The sequence below is a fragment of the Oncorhynchus tshawytscha genome, linkage group LG03 (genome assembly GCF_018296145.1).
Source record: "Oncorhynchus tshawytscha isolate Ot180627B linkage group LG03, Otsh_v2.0, whole genome shotgun sequence".
NCBI lineage: Eukaryota > Metazoa > Chordata > Actinopteri > Salmoniformes > Salmonidae > Oncorhynchus > Oncorhynchus tshawytscha.
In genome coordinates, this window is record NC_056431.1 from 43,872,447 (window position 1) to 43,900,039 (window position 27,593).

The window sequence follows — 27,593 nt, forward strand, 5'->3', positions numbered from 1 at the left end:
TGGCATTTTAATGGCTGGAATGCGGTTTTAACCAATCAGCATTCAGGATTAGACCCACCCATTGTATAATACTGTAATGAACTCACAATTTCTGTCACAAACTCCACACAGTTGTCACTAGTCGGATATTCATTTCCCACTGAGCAAATAATTACTGTACTTACAGCCTTCATATAAATACATTTTTATCCGATTCTGCAGCTTCGAAGGAGCCAATGAGAATGTGTGGCATGTTCTGGTGAGTGAATTTTTATCAGGTTTTTGCTTTGGTGGACCTTATTTATTTAATTTACATTTGTCAGTAAAACTCATGAATGTCAAATTATTTTGTGTTCTACTTATAGCCCTCGCTTTCCTGAAAATAAAATGGTAAAACAATTCATTGTGAGGCTAAATATGAGGGCTTGATGATAAATGAAAGTCAGATAAACAAAAAGCTGTTTTTTGCTGGCGTCTCAGGACTGATATGGTTAATCTGTTTGTTTAAGCCATGTTCCTTACAGTTTACCTCAGCTTCCTGCACTCCTGTTCTAAAATGATAGCAATATGCCATACTCCTTCCAGTGATTGTATTAGACAGCACCATCCAGCACCTATGGCATCAACAACGATGTTGTTGTTTTCGTTTACAATGTGTGGTTGCTGCCCCAATGGACAAAGGCACTGATACAGTTTGTTGAGGAAAACACATTACATTTATGTTGTCTATCATCCAATTGTTCAACATGAAATTCCTTTCTCATAATACGTAAAGTCTGGAACACGATGGAATACGTGAGACAGATTAATAAGGCTCCTGTTTGTGATGATTCCCCAATCATGAGCTAGACACCATAGCATACACTGCTTTCATCAGTTCCACTCTCATTCCAAAACATATCAAATAGCCAATTCAGGGTAATTTAACCTTCTATTACCCTTAACATTAACCGTTTTTTCTTTAAAGTGACCTTAAGTAACCTTAAAATAAGAGCATATAAAATTGCATAAATGCACAGCACAGATTCTAAACACCGAGGCACAATATCGCGAGACTTCCGGGAACAGTTGCCAAACAGACCAAGACCAGGCCGGGGTTTGGGAAGTCAAGTAGAGAAAAATATATATATAAAAAAACACACTGAACACAAATGGTAGAGGAAAGATACAAGGTTTTAGTATTTTTTTGTATTTTAGATGATGCCATAAACTCTCTCTTACAATGTACCGGAAGTGTTTCTATGTAGTCAAAAATCTTGATTTTAGCATCATCCCGGAACCGGGGGAAAGTGTTAGCTACTGTGTCTAAACAGCTACACTGATTTATTCACCAGAATAATATCCAGGGTTTGATGAGACATGGGGGGTGCACAGAGCATCGAAATACCTGGAGGAGGATCCGAAGGTTATCACGTCCTCAGGGTATGGATCTTTAGTAGCATGCTAAACCACGAGCTGTAACTGGGCTAGTTGATGATGGGAACGTAACACATAAATGCTTGTCATGAGTGTGAATAACGATAATGTTGTTGCTGTAGAATGTCAGTGTGTATTTTATGTGCTCCATGTGAGTAATTGTGTAATATAACCAATTAAACAGAGCAATGTCTGACGAGTGAAATTGTGCAAACTGATTTGGATAGCTAGTTAATTAGTTTGTTAACTAGTGCCAGGTCGTCGCTTGACTCGAGCAATTGGTCTGTCAATGTGTATGACGGGGGTGGGATGTCGTTTCAATTCAGAACACACTTGCAAAGGGCATTGCACCTGTGTGTTAGCTGTAAAAGTGTGGTGATTTAAATTTTTTAAGGGCAATATGAATATCATGTTATATATGTCATGCACAAAAATCCTGTCTCAATTTGCAGGTGCAAGAGAATTCCCCTGGGCATCGTGCAGGATTGGAACCATTCTTTGACTTTATTATTTCCATCAGTGACACAAGATTGGTAAACTCATTTCTCAAATTATCTACACAAGATTGGTAAACTGTCATTTCTCAAATGATCTACATCCTGAAGCTGTCAGATCCCATTGCAGCTCAACTATTTTCAAAGTCAGGGTTACAAGACGATGGTGATGATACACTTTGACATCTGTACATTTTTGTCAGAACAAAGATGATGACACATTTAAAGACTTGCTGAAGGTGAATGTGGAGAAACCCATCAAGATGCTGGTATACAGCAGCAAGACGATTGAGCTGAGGGAGGCAACAGTCACACCCAACAACATGTGGGGAGGTCAGGGGCTTCTGGGTGTCAGCATCCGATTCTGCAGCTTCGAAGGAGCCAATGAGAATGTGTGGCATGTTCTGGTGAGTGAATCGCCTTGGCGTTTAGAGCTGCACATATGTAAAACTGGAAATGTGTTGATGTGAAGACTTTCAGTGACCAGTGCTGTGAAAATGTATTTGCCTTAATAATTTCTCTATTTTTGCAAACATTTTTATACTGAATGTTATCAGATCTTCAATCAAAACCTAATATTAGATAAAGGGAACCTGAGTTTACGAATAACAAAAAATATACTTATTTTACGGATTTTAATTAACAAAGTTATGCGACACCCAATTCCCATGTGTGAAAAAGTAGTTGCCCCCTTACACTCAGTAACTGGTTGCGCCACCTTTAGCTGCAATGACTACAACCAAATGCTTCCTGTAGTTGTTGATCAGACTCTCACATTGCTGTGGAGGAATTTTGACCCCCTCTTGTATGCAGAACTGCTTTAACTCGGTGACATTTGAGCGTTTTCAAGCATGAAATGTTCATTTTTAAATTCTGCCACAACATCTCAATTGGGATTAGGTCTGGACTTTAACTAGGCCATTTCAAATTTGTTGCTTTTTATTCATTTTCATGTAGACTTGAGTGTGTGTTTTGGATCATTGTCTTGCTGATGACCCAGCTGCGCTTCAGCTCACAGACAGATTGCCTGACATTCTCCTGTAGAATTCTCTGATACAGAGCAGAATACATAGTCCCTTCTATTAAGGCAAGTCGTCCAGGTCCTGAGGCAGCAAAGCATCCCCAAACCATCACACTACCACCACCATGCTTGACTGTTGGTATAAGGTTCTTATTGTGGAATGCAGTGTTTTGTTTTTGGCAGGCATAATTGGACCCATGTCGTCCAGAAAGTTGACTAAAGTTTGCAAAAAAAGCACAAGGAAGCACCAGGATGGTTCAAGACTCTCGGAAGAATGTTCCATGAACAGATGATTCAAAAGTATACCTTTTTGGACAACAAATTTGAAGTTTTGGAATGGCCTAGTCAAAATCCAGACCTAATCCCAATTGAGATGTGGCAGAACTTGAAATGATCCGTTCATGCTTGAAAACCCACGAATGTCACTAAGTTAAAGCAGTTCTGCATGAAAGAGTGGGCCAAAATTCCTCCACAGCAATGTGAGAGACTGATCAACAACTACAGGAAGCATTTGGTTGTAGTCATTGCAGTTTAAGGTGGCACAACCAGTTTTTGAGTGTAAGGGTGCAATTACTTTTTCACAGAGGCATTGGGTGTTGTACTTTGTTTATGAAATAAATTAAGTAATTATGTCATTGTTGTGTTATTTGTGTACTCCGGTTCCCTTTATCTAATATTAGGTTTTGGTTGTAGATCTGATAACATGCAGTATCAAAAATATGCAAAAGTAGAGAATTAGAAAGAGGGAAAATACTTTTTTCACGGCACACTGTGTTTATAATTTTGGTCTGTATTCTATTTCTTGTCCCTAGGAAGTGGAGCCAAACTCTCCTGCAGCCATGGCTGGTTTGAGACCACATACTGACTATGTCATAGGTGCAGACACTGTCATGAACGAGGTGTGTGGGATGCCTTTCTTTAGTGTCATTTCAATGATGTTTTCCTTACACTAAGCTGTTGATGTAGTGTTTGACACTGGTTTTTGTCTGAACTTTTCCCCACAGTCTGAGGATCTCTTCTCCCTCATTGAGACGCATGAAGGGAAAGGGCTTAAGTTGTATGTGTATAACACTGACACGGACAACTGTCGCGATGTGGTTATCATTCCAAACTTTGAATGGGGTGGAGAGGGCAGGTATGGCATTGACGTTTTGTTAATTCATTTAGCAGAAATTCCTATAGGTTGCCCCATAGAACACATACTCACTGTGCCCTTCTTCAGCCTTGGCTGTGGGATTGGCTATGGCTACCTGCACAGGATACCCACACATACATTTGAAAAGGGTAAGAACATCAGTGTTCCTGGACATATTCCAAGTGAACCAGTTTCCCCACTTAAGGATGGCTTCACAGAGGTAAGACATTTTTGTAAATGACCTACTTCTTTTCACTTCCAATATCTGCCAGTCACGTGAAGGAATTTGTGTGCAATGAGAATTTTTTACAACACTGGGTGTTGATCCCAGTTTTCATTTGTTCCTCAGGTTCAGCTCTCTGCTGTCAGTTCTCAATCTGCAGTGCCTTCTGATCCAGCTGGGTTGGAACAAAATCTCTTTGACCTGTCAGCCAGCTCAGCTCCTCTCACTGTCCCGAGCGCTCTTCAAACAGGTATGCTAGGTATCACTACTTTTCATTGAGATGCATATTGCTTACAGACTTGATATCACCAAGTAAGAGATGAGTTATTAATAATGGATTCTATCTTTGTCCAAGGAGTACCTACTGTGCCAATGTTGCCTAGCCAAGTCAGCCACCTGCTAAGCACTATACCTCCAGTCATCCCTGCTACCACATTACCAGGTCATTGTTGGACACGGTTCTAGTTTGGGAACAATATGATGCATGTATTATGTTTGTGGCTTGGTGTATTTCATTGTTCATATGTCCTAATGTCGTTACCTGGAGGCCTACCTCCCCTTCACAAACTGGCAAATTTAAATGTCACTTTACCAGACTTGGGCACTGTGTCATTACCAGGTATTGGAGGGATGCCACCAGCAGGTAATGTCAATGTTGTCAAGATTCTTTGATGGTTTTTAAGATGTAGGTTTATGAATATTTGTATACTACTGTTAGTAATATTGCTGTAACTTTCTACCTGTCTCCTCAGGTTTCCCTCCATTGGCCCCTCTTCCTCCCCTAAACCTATCCATGTTCAACTCCCAGCTGCCTCTGGTCCCAGGAGTAACTCCATCAGAGTTCACTCTCCCACCTAGCTCCGCAAGAGGCAATTCCCAATGAGCAGACACCCTCATCCTGGACGCAACACCCTCATCAGAGCCCCAGTGGTCAGTGACACATTGACAGAAACACTCCTCCCTACACCAGTGGCTTCCTCTGAACCTAGAGAAGCATCAGTGACTTGACTCCTAGCAGAGAACCATTTACCGACAAGATCTACTGCATTTAAAACTCAACAAGGAAAGAATCTGGGAACACTCTGTTGTACTCCTGAATCTATGGCGCATCCCCAACTATCCACCCTTTTCCAGAAGTGTCTGTATATTTGCACATTTCTTGTTATAATCATTGGCTGGAGAAGTTTACACCATTGTTAAATCCACGATGGGGAGTGTACACTCTGGGAAAAGGGTGGAGAATCGGGATGCAGCCTTGGTGGCTGAAACAACAGCAAGGGTCTTCGGAAGAACGATGGGCGGTCAGAAATGTGAGAATTCTTGTGAGAGATCTGCTTTAGCCTGTTGTAATGCAGATGTATTTATTTTTGTTGTACAAAAAATTACTAAAACATATGAATGAAATAGTGTTTAATTGAGACATCCCTTTCTTGAATAAATTGATTTATTTTTCTTGTCTGCAGCATTGACTTCTCATACTTCCATTTGTAGTTCTTTGGTTGGTGTAAAAATGAAGGTACTTTACTGCTGAAAACCACAGGGTGTCAGTGTAGGACCACAATGAAACATGACTATGGGAGAATCTCTATTGCATACTCATCCCGTCTTCTCTCAACCCATCATGAGTACACCAGAAGTCCTGCCCCGCTGACCTTCTCCAGTGGGTTTTGAGAAGGATGCAGTTGAGATTTTCCCACAATGTACCTTGAGCAGATTCCTTTACAATGGGATTGATTCATTTTGCACTCACTATTACCAAGTTGGTGAATCTTGGCTACAAAAAAAGTTAAATATGCCTCAAATTCACATGCAAATTTAACATATTTGCTGTCGGATGTATTTTATTTTTTTGTATAAACCAAGTAGCTTCAAACAATTTCCATTGTGTTGGAATTTGGTATGATTCACTCTGTTGGCCTGCTGCATGTTAATTATATTGAGCCTTTCAACATTTTCTAGATGGTCAGTGGAAAAGAATATTGGTGCAACAGCTGATCAAGAATGCTGCTGCTCATGTTAACTTTGCCCTTCAGTTCCATCCCGTCACTGGCTCCCAGTTACTGCTAGCATTAGATCTAAAGCATGCCTACTCCACTGGGCAGTGAAAAACTCAATCATACATGCAAATAATCAGACTGGGTCACTGTCTGGTCAGCAGGCTCTTCTGGCACTGTCTCATCGGTCCTGTCTGACCCCAATGACAAGGAACACTTATCTTCCCTTCTCAATGATCCTCAATATTGTCAGGGAGCCAAATGTACATTGAGGTGTTCACTCTAGGCTACGTCTACAATTCCAGCAGAATCCTCACAAGTTAATCTTTACAAGCACAGGTTTGGGAGTATAGCTTTTTTCCTTTGCCACAATTGAGAAAAGGTAGCCAGACGAGAGCATTTGGAAATTATTCAGACCCTTTGACTTTTCTACACACAATACCCCATAATGGCAACGTGAACACTTTATTTGCAACAAAAAAAATCAAATTTACATAAATATTCAGACCCTTTGCGATGACTCAATTGAGCTCAGGTGCATCCTTTTTCCATTGATAATCCGAGGTTTCTACAACTTGAATTGAATCCCCTTGTGGTAAATTCAACTGATTGGACATGATTTGGAAAGAAACATCTGTCTAGGTAAAGTCCCACAGTTGACAGTGCAAGTCAGAGCAAAAACCAAGCCATGAGATCAAAGGAATTGTCCGTAGAACTCAGAGACAGGATTGTGTCGAGGCACAGATCTGCACCAAAACATTTCTGCCACATTGAAGGTCCCCAAGAACACAGTGGCCTCCATTCCTAAATGGAAGACGTTTGGAACCACCAACTCTTCCTAGAGCTGGCCGCCCAGCTAAACTGAGCAATTGCTGAAGGTCACTGACAGAGCTCCTTTGTGGTGGGAGAACCTTCCAGAAGGACAACCATCTTTGCAGTACTCCACCAATCAGCCCTTTATGGTAATGGCCAGACTGAAGCCACTCCTCAGTAAAAAGGTACATGACAGCCAGCTTGGAGTTTCCCAAAAGGCACCTAAAGGACTCAGACCATGAGCAACAAAATAGAACTCTTTGGCATTCATTGGAAGAAACTTGGCACCATCCCTACGGTGAAGTATGGTGGTGGCAGCATCATGCTGTGGGGATGTTTTCAGCAGCAGTGACTGGGAGAAGTGAGGAGAGGGAAAGATGAACAGAGCAAAATACAGAGATCCTTGATGAAAACATGCTCCAGAGCACTCAGGACCTCAGGCTGGGGTCAAGGCTTGCCTTCTAAACAGGGCAACAACCACCCTAAGCACACAGCCAAGACAATGCAGGAGTGGCTTCTGAATGTCCTTGAGCAGCCAAGCCAGAACCTAGACTTGAATCCGATCGAACATCTCGAGAGACCTGAAAATAGCTGTGCAGCGACGCTCCCCATCAAACCTGACAGAACTTAAGAGTATCTGCAGACATGAATGTGAGAAACTCAAAATAGAGGTGCCAAGCTTGTTGAATCATAAAAGACTTGAGGCTGTAATCGCTGCCAAAGGTGCTTCAAAGTACTGAGTAAAGGGTCTGAATACTTATGCAAATGTGATAGTTTATTTTAATACATTTGCAAACATTTCTAAAAACCTGTTCTTGCTTTGTCATCATGGGGTTGTGTAGATCAAAGAGGGGGGATTAATCCATTTTAGATTAAGGCTGTAACGTAAAAGTCAAGGGGTCTGAATACTTTCAGAATGCACTGTATGTAATTTAAGATGGGACTGGAATGCTTTGTAACTTGTCAGGACTACACTGACTGAAAAGGCCCAACTTCATCCATCCATCAAAACATACACAAGTCACAGAACACTGGAGCTCCTCCCATCGTAGTCTCCAAAAGAAATACGTTGTATAGCATGCTGCGATTCCCTGTTATTTATCATTTATTGTTTAACAGAACTGTACATTGTGTACCCAGAGTGGAACATACAGCCCTAAAAATTAAGAGCAACATCAAAAGCAGCAAAAATTTAAAACAAATCAGAAAAAAAAAGAAATTGTTAAAGGTCCAATGCAGCCATTTTTATCTCAATATCAAGTCATTTCTGGGTAACAATCACCTTACTGTGATTTTTAATAGAAAACGTGGTCATAAACAAAACATAGCAATTTCTGAAGCAAAGAATTGATAGTGGTCTGAGTGGGGAGGGGAAAACTGAAAACGAGCTATTATTAGCAGTGAGGCTTGGAACTCTTTCTTATTGATCTATAAACTAATTTACCGCCTGGAGATGTCAGCAGGCAGGCCAAAACTCCATACCACCACACAGGCAAACATTTCAGGTGGTCTTGTCAAACAGCTCTTACACTAAAGGGCATCATCATAATTATCACAATTTCACAGTATTGTTCCAACCTCAGTGTGGTAATGTGTATACAAAACAAAGGGGAAAAATCACTGCACTGGGCCTTTAAACATTTGTACAGAATGGTACAGCTGCAGTTCGAAATCTGAAAATCGTCTTCTGTACAGCAAATATACATGTACACGAAGAAATTCATTAAAATCTTCCTGCATAGGATTCTGTACATTGACATTTGGTTATTTTGTGCATTCAACATTAGTATGCTGCCTGGGCCTAAATGACAGATCCCACATATGCTAAAACATTACATTCTCATGGCTAAATTGTACAACCCAACACTTTCTGAAAATAAAAAACATACAGCCGAATTGGTGAAATCATTGCATACCTACAAAAAAAACACGAATGTCCACTCCTAGAAGGTAAATCACCCCGGCAGGACCATGTTCATTCTTCTAAATGGCGGGCTGCCAGGTATACCTTAGGCCCTTGTAAGGCTTCCACCAGCAAGTGTCTAGTCACATTTATTCAAGGTACTGTCTGTAGCAGTGCTCTATTCAACCTTCACAAGGTAATTTACTCATGTTCTTTTAAACATCCATTCATTAATAAGTCTTTAGTAAACACCCATTTGAAACCCAGAACAGTCCAGGCGAAGGCCAAATTCCACACCATTCAGTCTACAGGGTCCAAATGCCTTCCATACACCGCTGGTTGGCAGGCAGCTCCTCTCCCACACACCTGGTCCTGTGGGGGAGAGGGCTCTGCAGGCGTGGTGCAGCCAGTCAGTCAGTGCACAGCCGGCCCTCAGTACGAGATGATGCTGGAGGAGGCAGGTCCTGAGCCACCAGCACCCAGCTGCAGATTCCCTGAAGAGCTGGACCTCCTCATGTGAGGGAGCAGGTAGGAATCCCTTCCCAGCTGGTGAACATCAAACCGGTCCTCCTTCCTGTATGCCAAGCATCGCCTTATAAAGGCCTTGGGGAATAAAGGAGACATCATTCAAAGGACAGCACTCAGAACCAATTCAATTAAAAACATTGGAGCAAGACGCTGAGTATGATGGCGATCATGACTTATGGCTAGACAGAAATGCATCTCAAAAGGGGCTGTAATGTCAATCAATCTTATATGAACACTAGAGGTTTCAACAAAAGCAATGTTTATACAGGAATTGATAAATCATAAAACAATCCCAAAATATTAAATAGGAGTGACAATTGCAGTCAGATGATAATATTCAGAACAACTTCTCCCACAGACCTTAGCTTCATTACTGGCAACAGGCTTGACAGGAAACTGAACTTCAGTTGCTTTAAGAATTGTGTTCTCCTGCAGGATATCCTGCTGAGACTGATTGTGACCAAATGGCTGAAAGATAAAAATAAGGCGACAAGTTAACTTATCTTTACAAAACTTATTTTACAAGTCGATAAAGCCAGTTCTAAACACTTACTTTTCTTCCATATAAACACTGGAAAAAGATGATGCCAACAGACCACACGTCCACCTTGTTGGAGATCTTTGGAGGTTCTTTGCCAACAACAAAACACTCAGGAGGCAAGTACCTTTGAGAGAACACAAAACAAAAATCTGTCCATATGTCATCATAGCATCAAAATCATGTGCTGGTCCTGAAAGGGCCTTCAGAATGTATTCGTACACCTTGACTTATTCCAAAGTTGTGTTACAGCCTGAATTCAAAATAGATCTCTCACCCATCTACACACAATAGCCCATAATGACAAAGTGAAAACATGTCTTTCACATACTACTTTGCAAACCCCAGGCATGCAGTCATGTGCTTTTTCCCCCCAGGAGTAGCTTCCGTCTGGCCACTATCCCATAAAGACCAGAATGGTGAAGTGCTGTAGAGACTGTCGTCCCTCAGGTTCTCCCATCTCAGCCAAGGAACTCTGTAGTTCTGTCAGAGTGGTCATTGGGTTCTTGGTCACCTCCCCGACAAAGGTCCTCCTTGTCCGGTTTCTGAGTTTGGTTGGCCAGCCAGCTCTAGGCCGAGATTGGGTAGTTCCATATTTGTTGTCTTTTCCCAAATGATGGTGACCACTGTGGTGAAAAGAAACTTTCTAACTTCTAGAAATTGTTTTATACCCTTCCCCAGATAGATGTATGCCTCATCACAATTCTAAGAGAACTACTGACAGTTCCATGGGCTTCATAGTAGAATTTCTGCTCTGACATGCACTGTCAGCTGCAGGACCTTATATAGACAGGTGTTTCTTTCTAAATCATGTCCAAACAATTTGGCCACCGGTGGACTCCAATCAAGTTGGAATGTCAAAGCAAAGGGGTGTGAATACATATGCAAATGACATTTCTGTATTTAAATTTGCAAAATAAATCCCTTTGTCATTATGGGGTATCATGTGCAGATGGGTAAGAAGAAGAAAAAAAAAAAAAAACTGAATCCATTTTGATTTCTGGCTGTACCAAAGCACAATGTGGAATAAGTCAAAGGGTGTGAATACTTTGAAAACACACTGCATATTTATCCATATATGGTGGCAGTTTGCTACCAGTAGGTCCCTGCTCCTTGTGAGGTCAAGTCCATGCCATCTGCACCGTAGCTGTCGTCATCCATGATTTTGGACAAACCGAAGTCTGTGATTTTGATTTCCCCACAAGCTGTGCCATCAACAAGCAGGATGTTACCTTGAAATTGGAAAAGAACAAGTGAGCACATAGCCTCAGAGAACACAGGGATCTCTTTACAGATGGAAAGGTAACCATAATATCCCTGCAGTGTGTGAAGTGTGTCTGTTCACCTGGCTTGAGGTCATAGTGGATGATGGGGGGCTTGATTTCGTTCAGGTATCGGAGAGCATTCACAATCTGCATGACGATGGAGCGGGCCTCCTTTTCTGACATTAGCTTGTGCTGCTTCAAGTAGAAGTCCAGGTCATTTCCTTCACAGTACTCCAAAACTGTGCAAAACCTGTGAGGGCAACATAAAGGAACAATGTGTAAAAGGCAGTGACGAGAGGATGTCACGAGAACATATCTTCAGTATAATGAGGAAGGGTCACTTACGTGTCTGTGTCCAGTGAGAAGTAGTCATACAGCTTGACGATTCTGGGGTGGTCCAGCTGCTTGTGTATTCTGTACTCTCGACAGGCGTGTCTGCAACAAGGTAAGCAGTGTTACCATGAGCAACCAAAGGAATGACTCAAGACAGTAGGAGCGCAGAGGTATGACTGATTGGCTAACCCAGACACTAAGCGGACTAGAACAACCAATGGTTTAAAGCCAGCGAATTACAAATAAAACTGTGCCATTGTTACAGTAATTCATAAAACTGACTCTGCTTTTCTAAAATTATCTAAAGCAGAGCAATGCTTTTTAAAAAGTTACTTTTCACAGTGTTGATGAACAGAACCTGGCAAAAGTGGCAATTATTTAATGTTGCACATACTTGTGATAGTTCTCTTTTTTCTCCTCCCGCCAGTTCTTGTTGAGCTGGTGAATTTTCACAGCAGCATACCGTTGCTCAATCAAGTCAAACGCCTGTAATAAACAGAAAAGTTCTGACTGGTCTATTCAAACAAAGACTTGCAGATGCAACTGATGACACATGAACTCCGATAGACTCACCTTGTAAACTTCACTAAAGCCTCCTCTTCCCAGAAGATGCAGGAGTAGATACCTATCGTTCAAAGTCGGATGGTCTTTGAATCTTTAGCGGGAGAGAAGGAAAAAGGGTAAGCAACTCATTATGAACGAAGTCAAAAGGGTAGGACTTCCACCAACACAAAAACAAATAATCCCTATAAAGACATTAAGTTGGACCTTCTTACTGAAATGCCAGTCGGCTCATTTTACCTCAAGTTGCAGAATAGAAAACTGACATCCAGAATGAGTTGTAACGTACTGTGAAAAACACCACGACATGGCCATTACTGCCTCACTGAACGATCTATGGTTGTCAGCAGGAGCCATTGTGCATATGCCCTGACGTCACAGAGATTCATTCCAGTGATCAGACTCACTGTGAACTGTCCTCATTATTTATTCTCTTAAGTTCCCGAATGTGAAGGTTCCGCACTCTCTCCAGGCGCTCCAACTCCGCCTGGATTTCAGCTTCTTCCTGTAATGATTCACACAAACAGACATAAAGAGGAACATCAGAGGACTGACTACAAGGAGAGGGGAGAGCATCAAAACCCACTTCTACACCGAGGCTGACAAGTCATTTAAAGTCTGTCTAGGGAAATCAGTCTGATGCTTAATCCCTATGAAAGCTAATAATTCAATATACTATAAGGTTTGGAGAAGAAAAAAAAGCCACAGAATCTCTAGGCAGTCAAACTAATAGTGGTTTTATATCAGGATGTCTTATCCCCATTTCATTGTCTTGATGAACAATGGTGACATATGAAACAATGAAAGGTCAGCTCGTGTTGCCTGGCTCTGCCAGGTTGGGCATCTACACACTGACCTTTTTGAGATGGCCGAGTCGCAGTTTGTAAATCTCCTCCTGCTCATGGTACTCTGCTAGAGTCAACCTTCGGAATGAACCAACAAAATAAATGACTAATGAGAGCAACAGGATCAGGCATATATGTTCATAGATATCTAGCGTCTGGTGTGTTTAGGCTTAGCCACAAGTAAGGAGGACAAGCGCACTCACAGCTGAGGTAGGCTGGGCTTGAGAAAGGGATCGTTCTCCGCGCCATTCACTGCCTTGGTTTTGCGTTGCTTTGGCTCAGAGTTTGTGGTTGGTGCTTGGGAGTTGCTGGAGGATGGGGGTTTCCTCTTTGCTAGGAGTTTTCTCTGCTTCTCGATTTCCTCCCTCTGTTGGTTTATCCACTCTTGCTGTCTGCAGATAAAGATGTTATATGCAATCAATACCATTTCCCGCTACGCTTGCGCTTAACCCTGGCTAAGGCTTTAGGATAAAAAGGAAAATGGTACATTTCAGTACTAATTCTACAGATGTCTTTGATCCCTGGTTGAAAGATAAATACATGTAGCTTGCCAACCATATCATAGTTGAAAGTTAAGTTGACCTGGAATCTAAGGTACTCACTTGACTAGGTTTTGGAAGGCAAAGCCATCTGTCCACTGCTCTGTGAAGGAGGCTCCATGTCGTACAGTGGTAAAATGGCCTAACCGTAGTCTGTCTTGCATACTCTTCTCCCGGCACGCCTGCTTTTCCTGGGTGCTCTAAGCAACACATACACAATGTCAGGCATCACGGACTGATACGCAATACCAGATTACTCATACGGAAATGCAAAAGACTTGGCACAACGTCAAAAGCCAGACATGCCGGGCTTTAGACATTCCACTTTGAAATGAAAGTACCTTTTCTATGAGCAACTTCTTGCTCATGGTGATGCATTTATTTAAGCGTTCTTTGTACTTTTCAAGTAATTTCTGTTGTTCATCTATCTGTCTCCTGAGATCACAGTTTGCCTATGGAGAAACACACATTAGGTTAAATCATTACAATTCTAACACCCAGGACCTCTAAACAGAATTAATAGTCAGTCTAGCATGGATAACATGCATTTTTGTATGTACTTTTGAGTCCACTGGCAGCACACTGAACTGTGTTTTAATTTGTGTTCAGTTGTGCCAGAGTAATATATCACTGACACTTAAAGTTCTTAACTTCTTTGGGATAGGGGGCAGCATTTTCACTTTTGGATGAAAAGCATGCCCAGAGTAAACTGCCTCCTACTCAGTCCCAGATGCTAATATATGCATATTATTATTAGATAGAAAACACTGAAGTTTCTAAAAAACTGTTTGAATGATGTCTGTGAGTATAACAGAACTCATATGGCAGGCAAAAACCTGAGAAAAAAAAAATCCAAACAGGAAGTGGGAAGTCCGGTTGGAACAGTATTGAACATTTATGATAAAAACATCCTAAAGATCGATTCTATACTTAGTTTGACAAGTTTCTACGACCTGTAATATAACTTTTTGAACTTTTCGTCCGACGTTCAGCTGGACTTGAACGCGTGTTTGGATTTGTTTACCAAACGCCCTATAACAAAAGAAGCTATTTGGACATAAATGATGTAAATGATGAACGGGGTTTCGGCAGTCCTAGACAGGTTAAGTCTCTCATTGGTGTTTATGCTGAGGTTCTCTTTGTGCTCATTAGACAGCTTTTCTTACCCTAAGCAAATCATCTATTCTGCCTTCTTTTTTCTCTAGGTCCAGGTTCTTGTTACTTTCAAGGGCAGCCAACTTGAGCCCCGTCAGGTCAGTCTGCAAAGAAAACAAATAGAACAAATTCTTAAAATGTGCCAACACAATGTCAGTTATTCAAAAAGTGCTGAACGCACATACTAATGGTTGTCATCCTCACCTGCACACATTTGACTGCTAGCTGCTTAGGATGCATCACATGGTCCCCAAAAGACAGACTCGTAGGAGATGAGCTGTTTTGCCTAATCTGAAACACAAGGGACAACAATTGTTTGCATATCGATCTAATTATACCATCAATATTACTTATAAACATTGACTGTTTAAAATAGGCCGGTCTGGCTCTGGGCTGTTTTGGCCTGGACAAGGATACTTGCAGTCTTCTGTTTCGAATGGCAACAAGCGGTAAATTAATTGAAGTGGATATGGGGGTAACTTACACTGGAAACCTGCGCGGTGTGGGAATGTGAGTTCTGGGGTGAGCGGATCACTGGGGGGAGACCTCTCACAGGACTGGACCCATTCCCTCCTTGGAACTGGAGAAAGAGAGGCCACCAGTGTGAGTGCCATCATTGCCTGCCACTTGGCAAAAACAGAGGCACAGAAAGCCTCCTTTATGTTTGGTTCTGTTTACTGCCTCTGAGTGAAATGGAACTTCATTGATATTCTCCAAAACAGAACACCTCTCAGATGAACACCAAACGTGGTGCTCCAGCACACAGGGACATTAAGAGTAGAACTTTCACTTAAAAAAAACATTTATCATGCTCCCAACTCATGTAACTTACATCAAAATAATCACTAATTTTGGGTCCTCGCACGATAGACTTCCCTGTGAGAGAGAAAATACATTTACCATTGACAATCATTTATAAATTATGGCCATCATACAGTAGTGACTATTTGTACCCGGAGCATAACAGAAACGGCTTAAGGGACGTTACCTTGGCTGCTCTCTGATTGGATATCAGGTTTCCTTTTTCTTCCCCTGGATGATTCAGAGTGTTTCTTTTCAGGAGTCTGTCCAAGAAAAACTTAGTTTAACCAATAACCACCATCATCTGGTAGGTTGTACAAGTAGAGTTACTTTGATTCCTTGAAAGGTCAAGAGGATGTAATGCCTGTTTTGAAAAATAAAAGCGTTGTGAATATACTGTAGCAGCAGCAAAATGCATAACCTACAGCCTGCTAAGGGAGTTCCTGAACGTAGGTGAACTGACCGACCACTGCTGCCTACCGGCCCAGCAGCTGACAAATGAAGGGGAACATAGCCTAGTATTCCAAATACAATGGAGTACCTACCGAATATGCAGGAGAGCTCCCCCTTTTCACATCGGAGCTCTGCAAACAAGAGGGGTACAGAGAATGAGTTCAATGTAATGAAAAACATGACTAATATCGTTTATAATTAGCCTGTTTTGACAGAGATTCATTGTATTGGAAAGCTTAAGACTAATGGAAGAATTTCAACAGTTGAGAGAGGATGTTTATCTATGGCCAATTGCAGCCCATTGGCAGTTTTGGGCCACAGGCTGAGAGAAATAAAGACAAAAGCGACTACAGCAGGTAACAGGTAACTGTGGCACAAAGATTAACTAGCCTTTTCTAATGTCGGATTCAAATCTCAATGACAGACTATACACACTGCCCAATTCTGATCTTTTGACCAATCACATCAGATCTTTTTCAGAACCGATTTGATTAGTCAAAAGACCAATTAGTTAAAAATAGACAGCCTGTGTAAACGCAGCCTTCAAGAGCTATACTTATGGAGGGGGGAAAAAAATAAGATCGCCAAACATGGAATAATCATGATCAACCAATTTAATTAATTACCAACCACCAAGCTAACATATGAGGATTCTTTCTTCCCTACAAAAGAAAAGCATTAAAATGCTTAAACTGAGAAAACCCAAACTAAATCAAAAAGGAGTAGCCTATTTCAACCAGGCAGAGGAATCCTCGTGACATTTATGCAAGACCCCAGGACCAGGACAGAGCCTTGTGCAGAGAATCTGCTGACAGGTGCTAGTCTGATTGAGTGTGTCAACAGTGCATCATTAGGGAGTGTATGACGTATGGTAGCATCTGTGTGGGTGACATCTGTGCAGATTCAGCAGCAGAGGAGGCCAGAGGGGATTTATTCTGCCTCCTCCTCTCCCCCCTCGATCATGCTCACACACAGGCCTCCATCCGTGACTTATTAAACCAGTCAAACTGTACAGAAGGGAGGGGAGCAGACAGGCACCTGCACAGTCAGGTTGCTAGTATACTCGCACACTCCACTGCAGTGGTTCAGGCTTCTTTATTCCAGACAATGTTGGAGCCCACCACCCCACACAAACAGGCTGCGACACTGCAGCCCCACCCAAGTTGGAAGCCATTTGTGTTTTGCCTTCATTAGCGTAGAGCTGTGCTGCCAAACACAGGAAAACAGTGTGGAGGGAGGCGCATACGCAGCATGATGCCTGTGTTCAGGCTGCCCTGGCACAGACCGTGTTTGTACAGAGAGGTGAGAGCTTGTGGTATGATGCGTCACAAGGCAGTTTAATTACAACAAAATTCCGCACATTTTTATTCTCTCTAGAGCTAGCTCCATCTTAGGTTGCATCTGACATTTTCACCAGTGACAGAGGATCATATGAGGGTCCAGCTCCTCTCCCTCTGTGGGATCTCCCTGCTTACGCCAACCAGCCCACATCTGACATCCAATCAAAACATAGGTCTAATCCAAACAAAAGGATGGAATGTCAGACAAAAAAAAAACACAGAAAAGCCATGAAAACCAGTTATATTGTCTGACAAGAGCCTGTTCAAACAAACATGCACATTGATTCATTATATAATGTTTCACTAAAAGTGTAACACCACCATGTTAAGAAACATACCTCTGACTCTTTGTCACTGGAAGACCCCAGGCTTCCAAAACTTTGATTTGAACAGTCATTGTTCGTCATTCCCTGAAAACAAAGAGGTACGTCATGACTTTCTTCTGAAAAGAAACCATGACAACTATTTACTTTATTTTTGTTACACAAAATAAGCCTAACAGACAATTAGACTAGCTGAAAACATGCAGCCAAGTGTTACTGTAGTAATGTGAGTGTATGGGGATCAGGGGTTTGAGGCAAGCGCACACACTTTGGTTCCCCCGCTGGTGCTGCCAGTGCTGCCCCCGGTACTGCCCCCAGTACCAGTGACCGCACCCATGAAGCGAGCCTCCAGCAGCTCCTGTCTCCGGGGGTCCAGGCTGTGCAGCTCCTCCATGGTGCCTGGAAGAGAGGAGAAACACCACCTTAACATTAAAAGGTAAACCACTTATTGCCTACTCCTCCTTACATCCTCACATTCCTCTCAGTCATCCACTGGGACAGGCAATGTAACGTCACAATTTTTATGTTGCACCTTACTGAACTCGATCTTAATGTATAGCCTACTCAGCAGCCTTACATCTACCTATTATTTTAGGCCTATACAAGGAAAACCAGAAAGTCTGGCTCTTTTTACAATTTCTTCATGACGAAATTGAGACAAACTACAGAAAGCACACTGAGGTCCACCACTATCTGAAAACTGTTGTATTTCATTGACTTGATCTGAAGGAGTCGACCATAACTGAGACCAGGTATACAGCTAATTCAGTTTCAGGCTGACACAGGAATACTTCAGGATTTTGGCAATGAAGCCCTTTATCTACTTCCCCAGAGTCCAATGAACTCTTGGATACCATGTTTAGGTCTCTGCATGCAGTTTGAAGAAAGTTGCCAACTAGCGTTAGTGCAATTGCTAAATTGCGTCAGCAAAATTAAGCCGTCTACGGTAACTGCTAGCATGCTAGTAGATACAGTACCATAGACTTCCAGTCACTGCGGCAATGCTAGTTCGCACTGGCTCGCAAAATTTCCTTCAAGGGATGCAAATTCGGTCAATTTCATTGCCGACTAACCAACCGGTTAACAAACAGTTAAATTTGTTCCAAACATTAAAATGAAGTGACCAACAGAAAATACTATGCATGGAAGACATTTTTCATTAAAACGTTGAAAAAAAAGAACACGCGACAATAGCAAGCCTATCCTCTAATATTATCGAACATGAAACTACAGTAATGAAGCAGAGACTGAACACATTTTCAAACATTTGCCAAAATGCAATTTGCAGTTAAGACACCGTTCTAAAAAGACGCATCTGATGCAAGCCGTTTCATGTGACAGAGATGAACATCTCCATTCGAAACTTTGAGGGAAAATGTAAACATGCAACAACGAGGATGGGTTGTTAATACGATTAGGATTGTGCCTTTGGCTTCTGGACAACTAAATAGTTAATATGAAATGCAGTACTGAGAGAAAGTCTGAATCTCAGCTGTTTCATGCTGCTCCTCCCTCTCCCACTGCGCCTGTCAGGTTTTTTGTGCATGGGCTGCATCTCAATCCACCGAAGGGCAGCCTTCCGAATCGGAGGTGGAAGGTGGCCGAGGTACAGCTATGCTTGTCAGACCGCGAGACGCCTCGAAAAAGTCTATCATCAGAACAGTTTGGCATACTAACTAATATGACCACTCAATGGAAGGATGAGCCCCTCACTAACAGTGATGTTCTCGGTTGTACTCTAGTAGTCGGTACCGACTACTACCAACTTGTTTGTAGTGTTCAGTTTGGGCTACACACTAATATGACCCGTCTATGGGAAGGTGAGAATCTCAAACATGTCTGTTGTTTTACTCTAGGAAGCCCACGAGTGTCACACGGCTCGCCTGTAGGTAGGCCAGTATCAGTAAAAATAAAACAAATGAATGGAAGTATACCAAACATTAGGAGTGCATCTGGCACCTACTACGACACCCCGTTCAAAACGCAATTAAATATTTTGTCTTCCCCATTCACCTTCTGAATGGCACACATACACAATTCATGTCTCAAGGATTCAAAAATCCTTCTTTTGACCAGTCTCCTCCCCCTCATCTACACTGGTTGAGGTGGATTTACCAAGACATCAATAAGGGATCACAGCTTTCAGGGCCTAAAATTAACACCAGCCATGTTGGCGGGTGGTCAGGGCTCCACAGAGTGAGCATTTCACTTCATTTGTAAATAAAACTAGTAAAGTATGATCACATTTACAGTACCAGTCAAAAGTTGACACCTACTCATTCCAGGGTTTTTCTATATTTATTTGACTATTTCCTACATTGTAGAATAATAGTGAAGACATCAGAACTATGAAATAACACTTCATCAGAGAATCAGAGAACAGACTAGCAGCTGTCCACACAAACATACTTTTGGGTCATGTAGTATCAATATTGAAAGTTTCAACTGCTAGGGAAGAGAAAAAAAAAAAGAAGCTGCTACTGGTCATACTCAATTTCACAGGCACATATATGACTTGTCACGTTACTACGGTAACTTCCCGCACTTAAAGGGGCAGATGAATTTCTCTCATCTGTAATATTTTTGTATAGACTTCCGTCACAAAATGTATGAAATTAAATATACCACATTACTTCTTACTAGTAGTACATTTATGGTTTTAGGAATATTACAAAGCACGCTCATCTGCTTTTGTGTTTTGTTGGTGTTATTGCAACAAAAAAACTATATTTGGGTTGTTAAAATCTGAGTGGGTGGTAGATTAAATATATATAATTATAGGCCCTGATAGCTTTCACCTGGTAAGTCTCATGCAAAGAGCAGGTGTTCTTAATGTTTTGTATACTACAAAAGTAGTTTAGTGCCCCAAAATGTAGTATTTCATATATATATATATATATATAGGACAGACACTAAAGTAAAACTGAGTTTAACTATTTTACAGATATGAAAAGATCATTCTAAAAATCAGTAAAAAACATCAAATTCCCAGTTAATGCTACAAAACCAACTTTAAGGTTTTAAAATTAGGTTATATTTGACTCAATTCCATGATGTAGAGTAAGGCATTGTTGGCAGAATAGATGGATGCAGTTCAATGCATGATGAATATAATTCACCAATACATTTCCTGGTAGTCCCAAAAATATTGCTCTCAGGTTGTAACTCACAGCTGGCCTGGTACATTGTTTGCAACCTCCACCCATTCAGGATTAAGGCTGGGCGATATGGACAAAATATCAGTATTCGATTTTTTGAATAAATACTCAATATACTTTGAGTAGTTCATGACCCTAGGGTGGCAATACAAATAAGTTCTTTCAAAATGGGGCTTCAATACAACTAAACAAAAATACATTTCTGTACTTCTATCATCATTTCACACTGTGCCACAAAGCATGATACGAGCCAAAATAAATCTAGACCTAGTTAATTGGTGAACTAGTGGAATCATGGAAATTATGATTAACCTAATTCTATAGTTGGAAACAGTGGGAAGCACCTAGAATAAATTGTCTGACGTGAATAAATCAGTGAGGAATTATTGACAGAGTAAGAACCAGTGTTGGTCAGTGTTTCCAGGTGACCCTAATTAGATGTTACATGTTCTCTTACTTCATGTAGCTAGTTAGGTGAATGAATATGTTGGCTATTACTCTCTGATAAGCCGGTTTGTGCAGTGGTATCTTATCTAGGCCTACATCAGAATCGGTACCAGGCTGTATTAGCCAACTAGCTGTGTTTGCTTTGACTCTTAGTACATTTAGCAAGCTAGCGATTAGCCTCGGCAGCTAAAAAAAAATATTGTAGCAAAACCTTGCTAATAAAAGAAACTAGCAAATAGTAAGATGCACAAACGAATAGTGCAATTATAGAAACGCTTGTGGAAAGCAGCAGGTCACCAACATTGTTGCATCCATCGACCCATGCAGAGTGAACGGCAAGAAAGTGCTCGGTCCAACAACTGCTCTCTCCTTGAGTGACAGGGGGCAGGGCTTGGTGTGGTTAGTGGCATTCAGCAGCAGGGAGAGATGAGTCAAATATAAAACAGAGTAAACTATCACATAGACCCCTTTCTGTGTTTACAAACGAGGGAGATGTGCGCAAGTTGGTGGCAGAACACCAGTTCTTAATGAACGCCAGCAACAGAAAATCTGTGCGTGACGTCAGTGTGTGGTGTACTGGAAAAGGGTCTATTTAACAAACCAAACATTGAAACACTGTTATAGAAGATAAAGTAAAAACTCAAACTGGTCTGTGCATCAATACCGGTATACAGTAAAATATAGCCTACCACCCAGCCCTGTTCAGGTTACACCGTTTTAGTTTATGACTCAATATTCTGGACTAAAATGGATGAAACTAAGGCTGGGAATGTCAATACAATCATCTGTGGATCTATTGGGGCGGTATGCAAATTGAAGTGGGTCTAGAGTGTCAGGTAAAGTGGAGGTGATATAATCCTCAACTAGCATCTCAAAGCACTTCATGATGACCGAAGTGAGTGCGATGGGGCGACAGTCATTTAGTTACCTTTGCCTTCTTGGGTACAGGAACAATGGTGGACATCTTGAAGCAAGTGGGGACAGCAGACGGATGTTCGTAAACACTCCAGCCAGCTGGTCTGCGCATGCTCAGAGAACACAGCTAGGGATGACGTCTGGGCCGGCAGCCTTGAGGGTTAACACGCTTAAATGTCTTAATAATAATAATAATAATAATAATAATAATATCGGCCACGGAGAATGAGAGCCCACAGAGTGCTCCGGAGCGGGCGTGTCGATGACACAGTGTTATCCTCAAAGTGGGCGAAGGTGTTTAAGCTTATCCGGGAGCAAGACTGTCCGCGACGTGGCTGGTTTTCGCTTTGTAATCTGACTGCCTGGAGTCCCTGCCACATACGTCTCATGTCTGAGCCGGTAAATTGCAACTCCACTGTCTCTGTAATGACATTTTGCCTGTGATTGTCTACGAAGGGCATAACTGCACTGTTTGTATTCTACCATATTCCCAGTCACCTTGCCGTGGTTAAATGCAGTGGTTGGCGCTTTCAGTTTTGCATGAATTCTGCCATCTATCCACAGTTTTTGGTTCGGGTAGGTTTTAATAGCCAGTGGGAACACCCCGCCCTATACACTTCCTGATGAACTCAGTCACCGTGCACGTCAATGTTATTCTCGAAGGCAACCCGGAACATATCCCAGTCTGCGTGATCAAATCTTTAAACAATCTAATTGGTCAGAGCAGTATAGCATAGACCTTAGCACAGGTAATTCCTGTTTGGGTTTCTGCCTATAGGAAGGGAGGAGCAGAATGGAGTCATGATCTGATTGCCAAAGGGAGGGCGTTGTAGCCATCCCGGAAGGGAAAGGAACACATGTTTTTGAAGCGCAAGTACTACAGGCAATGTCTTGATAGAACTTTGGCAGTATTTTCATTTTTGGAAAAATAACGTTCCCGTAGTAAAACGGGATATTTTGTCAGGATAAGATGCTAGAATATGCATATAATTGACAGCTTAGGATAGAAAACTCTAAAGTTACCAAAACTGTAAAAATATTGTCTGCGAGTATAACAGAACTGATGTTGCAGGCGAAAGCCTGAGAAAAATCCAATCCGGAAGTGCCTCATGTTTTGAAAACGCTGCGTTCCAATGCGTCCCTATTGAGCAGTGAATGGGCTATCAACCAGATTACTCTTTCTCCGTATTCCCAAAGGGGTCTACAGTGTTGTGACGTAGTTTTACGCATTTATGTTGAATACCCGTAAGCGGCTACATTGCCGTTGATGGCTCCCATAGTGACTCTCGCATAAATTACAGAGGTAGCCATTATTCCAATCGGTCCTACTGAAAAACGAATTGTCCCGACGGATATATTATCGAATAGATATTTGAAAAACACCTTGATGATTGATTATAAAACAACGTTTGCCATGTTTCTGTCGATATTATGGAGCTAATTTGGAATATTTTTCGGTGTTTTCGTGACTTCAATATCCAGGCGATTTCTCAGCCAAACATGAAGAACAAACGGAGCTATTTCGCCTACAAAAATAATATTTTGGGAAAAAAGGAACATTTGCTATCTAACTGGGAGTCTCGTGAGTGAAAACATCCGGAGCTCAAAGGTAAACGATTTAATTTGATTGCTTTTCTGATTTCCGAGACCAAGTTACCTGCTGCTAGCTGGACAAAATGCTATGCTAGGCTATCGATAGACAAATGCTTGTCTAGCTTTGGCTGTAAAGCATATTTTGAAAATGATGACAGGGTGATTAACAAAAGGCTAAGCTGTGTCTCAATATATTTCATTTGTGATTTTCATGAATAGGAATATTTATGTCCGTTGGATTATGCTAATTAGTGTCAGTCGATGATTACGCTCCCGCATGCTGGATGGGTAGTCACTAGAGGTTAAAGCCCTGAGCTACAATAAATTGCGGCCTCAGGATGTGTGGTTTCCAGTTGACACAAAGTCCAGTGTAGTTCCTTGAAGGCTGTGGTGGTATTGGCTTGAGGGGGAATATACACGGCTGTGATTATAACATAAGATAATTGTCTTGGGAGGTAATACGGTCTTCACTTGATTGTGAGGTATTCTAGGTCGGGTAAACAAAAGGACCTGAGATCCCTGTACGTTATCACAATCACACCATGAGTAGTTAATCATACACCTCCACCTTTCTTCTTCCCGGGGAGTTCTTTTTCCCCCCATCTGTTCGATGTACTGAGAACCCAGCTGGCTGTATGGACGGGCACAGTATATAAGGAGAGTCATGATTCCATAAACCAGTGTGTTACAGTCCCAAGATAGACATCGGGGAGCTGAGCTCATCTACTTTACTGTCCAGGGACTGAACATTAGCAAGTAATATACACTCGGAAGCGCTGGATGAAGTCCACGCCGAATACCTATTCCCGCCGGCAGCGTCTTGGAGCAGCCTCTGGGATAAGTTTGATTACCAGTTGTGCATTTGGTTTGCTAATTTAGTAGCTAGTTAGCCATCTAGCGGAATAGTTTGCTTCATCCAAAATGAAGCATTTGCTTGGTAACAGCAGAGACTACCCTGCTGGATCATGAGTAGTGATGCACCGATATCACATTTTTGGCCGATACCGATATTTTCCTTGCAAAAAAACAAACAGATATTTAACATTTTGGCGGCCTTAAGCATTCTAGTACAGTTAAATAGTTAACACGCACACACATGGACACAGCGGTCTACGGCACTGTATCGCAGTGCAAGAGGCGTCACTACAGTCCCTGGTTCGAATCCAGGCTCTATCACACCAAACATGCACAGCATGACAGTATACCCAGAGAATTCTTTCAGAACACAAAGCTTCAGGAAAAAGTGCTTTGACAGTGAAAGTCAGTCAGCTAGAAGGCATTGATGTCATTTTATAAAAGGTGATAAGCAGAAATAAGGGAGTACTCTCACATAGTAGTATATGTGAGTTTCTCTTTCAAACAATCCCCTGGCCTTGTACACAGCTAATAGCTAACATTATCCAAAGCAAGCAACCCTATCAGTAGCTAGCTAAGTAACAGCACAGATTAAAAATTATCAGGTCTACTGGACATCTTACTGTAGAAATGATTGTTGAAAACAAGTCTAGGTTGGAACTAGAGGTCGACCGATTATGATTTTGCAACACTGATACCGATTATTGGAGGACCAAAAAAGCCGAAACAGATTAGTCGGCCGATTTTATTTTTTACATTTATTTGTAATAATGACAATTACAACAATACTGAATGAACACTTATTTTAACTTAATATAATACATCAATCAAATCAATTTAGCCTCAAATAAATAAACATGTTCAATTTGGTTTAAATAATGCAAAAACAAAGTGTTGGAGAAGAAAGTAAAAGTGCAATATGTGCTATGTAAAAAAGCTAACGTTTCAGTTCCTTGCTCAGAACATATGAAAGCTGGTGGTTCCTTTTCACGAGTCTTCAATATTCCCAAGTAAGAAGTTAGGTTATTACAGGAATTATAGGACTCTCTCTCTCTCTCTATCTATACCATTTGTATTTCATATACCTTTGACTATTGGATGTTCTTATAGGCACTATACTATTGCCAGTGTAACAGTATAGCTTCAGTTCCTCTCCTCGCCCCTACCTGGGCTCGAACCAGGAACACGTCAACAACAGCCACCCTCGAAACATCGTTACCCATCGCTCCACAAAAGCCGCGGCCCTTGCAGAGCAAGGGGAACAACTACTCCAAGTCTCAGAGCGAGTGACGTTTGAAACGCTATTAGCGCGCACCCCACTAACTAGCTAGCCATTTCACATCGGTTACACCAGCCTAATCTCAGGAGTTGATAAGCTTCAAGTCATAAACAGCGCAATGCTTGAAGCATTGCGAAGAGCTGCAGGCTCTTGCACGAAAGTGCTGTTTGAATGAATGCTTACGAGCCTGGTGCTGCCTACCACCGCTCAGTCAGACTGCTCTATCAAATCATAGACTTAATTATAACAGAACACACAGAAATACGCACCGATCATCCGAAACGATCATTTCCAAAATAAAACGTTTATTCTTTCAGTGAAATACAGAACCGTTCCGTATTTTATCTAACTTTATCTAACACCCACAAGTCTAAATATTATCCATAAGTCTAAACACAATTTCCCTAGTTTAATATTGCCTGCTAACATGAATTTCTTTACTAAATATGCAGGTTTAAAAAGATATACTTCTATGTATTGATTTTAAGAAAGGCATTGATGTTCATGGTTAGGTACATTCGTGCAACGATTATGCTTTTCGCAAATGCGCCTTTGTTAAATCATCCCCCGTTTGGCGAAGTTGGCTGCCTTTGTTAGGAAGAAATAGTCACAGTTCACAACGAGCCAGGCGGCCTAAACTGCTGCATATACCCAGATTCTGTTGCACAGAACGCAAGAAAAGTGACACAATTTCCCTAGTTAAAAGAAATTCATGTTAGCAGGCAATATTAATAACTAAACATGCAGGTTTAAAAATATATACTTGTGTATTCATTTTAAGAAAAGGCGTTGACGTTTATGGTTAGGTACACATTGGTGCAACGACTGTGCTTTTTTTGCGAAAGCGCTTGTTAAATCACCCGTTTGCAAAGTAGGCTATGATTCAATGTTAAATTAACAGGCACCACATTGATTATATGCAACGCAGGACAAGCTATATAAAAACTAGTAATATTATCAACCATGTTTGGTTAACTAGTGATTATGTTAAGATTGATTGTTTTTTATAAGATACATTTAACTTCTAGGGTAGGGGGCACTATTTTCACCTCTGGATAAAAAGTGTGCCAAAAGTAAACTGCCTGCTACTCAGGCTCAGAAGCTAGGATATGCATATAATTGGTAGATTTGGATAGAAAACACTAAAGTTGCCAAAACTGTTAAAATAATGTCTGAGTATAACAGAACTGATTTGGAAGGTGAAAACCTGAGAAATATCCATCCAGGAAGTATGATTTTTTGTTTGTAGTTTTCTATTCAATGCCATCACAGTATCCATTGACTTAGGACTCAAATTGCAGTTCCTATGCCTTCCACTAGATGTCAACCATCTTTAGAAATGGTTTCAGGCTTGTATTCTGAAAAATGAGGGAGTAAGACCAGTTAATGGCTGGACCCTAAAGTGTCAGAGAGCTTTTTCATGCGCAATCCTAAGAGCGCACCTTTCATATTGACAACGTTATTGTCCGGTTGAAATATTGATTATTTAGGCTAAAAACCTGAGGATTGAATTTAAACATCATTTGACATGTTGTTTCTATGAACTTTACAGATACAATTTGGATTTTTTTGTCTGCATGTTGTGTCTGAGTTTGAGCCTGTGGATTACTGAAGAAAACATGTGAACAAAACAGAGGTGTTTGGATATAAAGAGAGACTATCGAACAAAACTAACATTTATTGAGTA

The 27,593-nt window shown here is 41.4% G+C and overlaps 2 protein-coding genes across 3 annotated transcripts in view; one reads left to right on the plus strand and one right to left on the minus strand.

Annotated features, from left to right (window-relative positions):
• Window positions 1–1,160: 1,160 nt before the first annotated feature.
• LOC112236484 (Golgi reassembly-stacking protein 2) lies at window positions 1,161–5,730 on the plus strand. Its single transcript, XM_024405078.2, has 9 exons — window positions 1,161–1,401; window positions 1,848–1,928; window positions 2,093–2,296; window positions 3,723–3,809; window positions 3,915–4,045; window positions 4,133–4,265; window positions 4,395–4,518; window positions 4,624–4,710; window positions 5,021–5,730. Exons 1-9 carry the CDS (start codon window positions 1,339–1,341, stop codon window positions 5,149–5,151), a joined length of 1,041 nt encoding a protein of 346 aa, XP_024260846.1. The 5' UTR covers window positions 1,161–1,338; the 3' UTR covers window positions 5,152–5,730.
• A 2,427-nt stretch (window positions 5,731–8,157) lies between these two features.
• tlk1a (tousled-like kinase 1a) overlaps window positions 8,158–27,593 on the minus strand; it is a 29,315-nt gene continuing 9,879 nt past the window's right edge. For both annotated transcript variants that reach the window (XM_024405095.2, XM_024405086.2), the window contains exons 3-23: window positions 17,928–18,058; window positions 17,675–17,746; window positions 16,089–16,127; window positions 15,731–15,806; window positions 15,575–15,618; window positions 15,227–15,322; window positions 14,947–15,033; window positions 14,754–14,846; window positions 13,929–14,039; window positions 13,651–13,787; window positions 13,252–13,440; window positions 13,060–13,126; window positions 12,611–12,708; window positions 12,216–12,297; window positions 12,037–12,128; window positions 11,655–11,744; window positions 11,390–11,559; window positions 11,141–11,276; window positions 10,060–10,171; window positions 9,867–9,974; window positions 8,158–9,581 (exon numbers count right to left, since the gene is read on the minus strand). In XM_024405095.2, coding sequence (XP_024260863.1) covers window positions 9,411–9,581; window positions 9,867–9,974; window positions 10,060–10,171; window positions 11,141–11,276; window positions 11,390–11,559; window positions 11,655–11,744; window positions 12,037–12,128; window positions 12,216–12,297; window positions 12,611–12,708; window positions 13,060–13,126; window positions 13,252–13,440; window positions 13,651–13,787; window positions 13,929–14,039; window positions 14,754–14,846; window positions 14,947–15,033; window positions 15,227–15,322; window positions 15,575–15,618; window positions 15,731–15,806; window positions 16,089–16,127; window positions 17,675–17,746; window positions 17,928–18,058 — 2,201 coding nt within the window. In that variant the 3' untranslated portion in view covers window positions 8,158–9,410. The remainder of the gene's footprint in view (window positions 9,582–9,866; window positions 9,975–10,059; window positions 10,172–11,140; window positions 11,277–11,389; window positions 11,560–11,654; window positions 11,745–12,036; window positions 12,129–12,215; window positions 12,298–12,610; window positions 12,709–13,059; window positions 13,127–13,251; window positions 13,441–13,650; window positions 13,788–13,928; window positions 14,040–14,753; window positions 14,847–14,946; window positions 15,034–15,226; window positions 15,323–15,574; window positions 15,619–15,730; window positions 15,807–16,088; window positions 16,128–17,674; window positions 17,747–17,927; window positions 18,059–27,593) is intronic.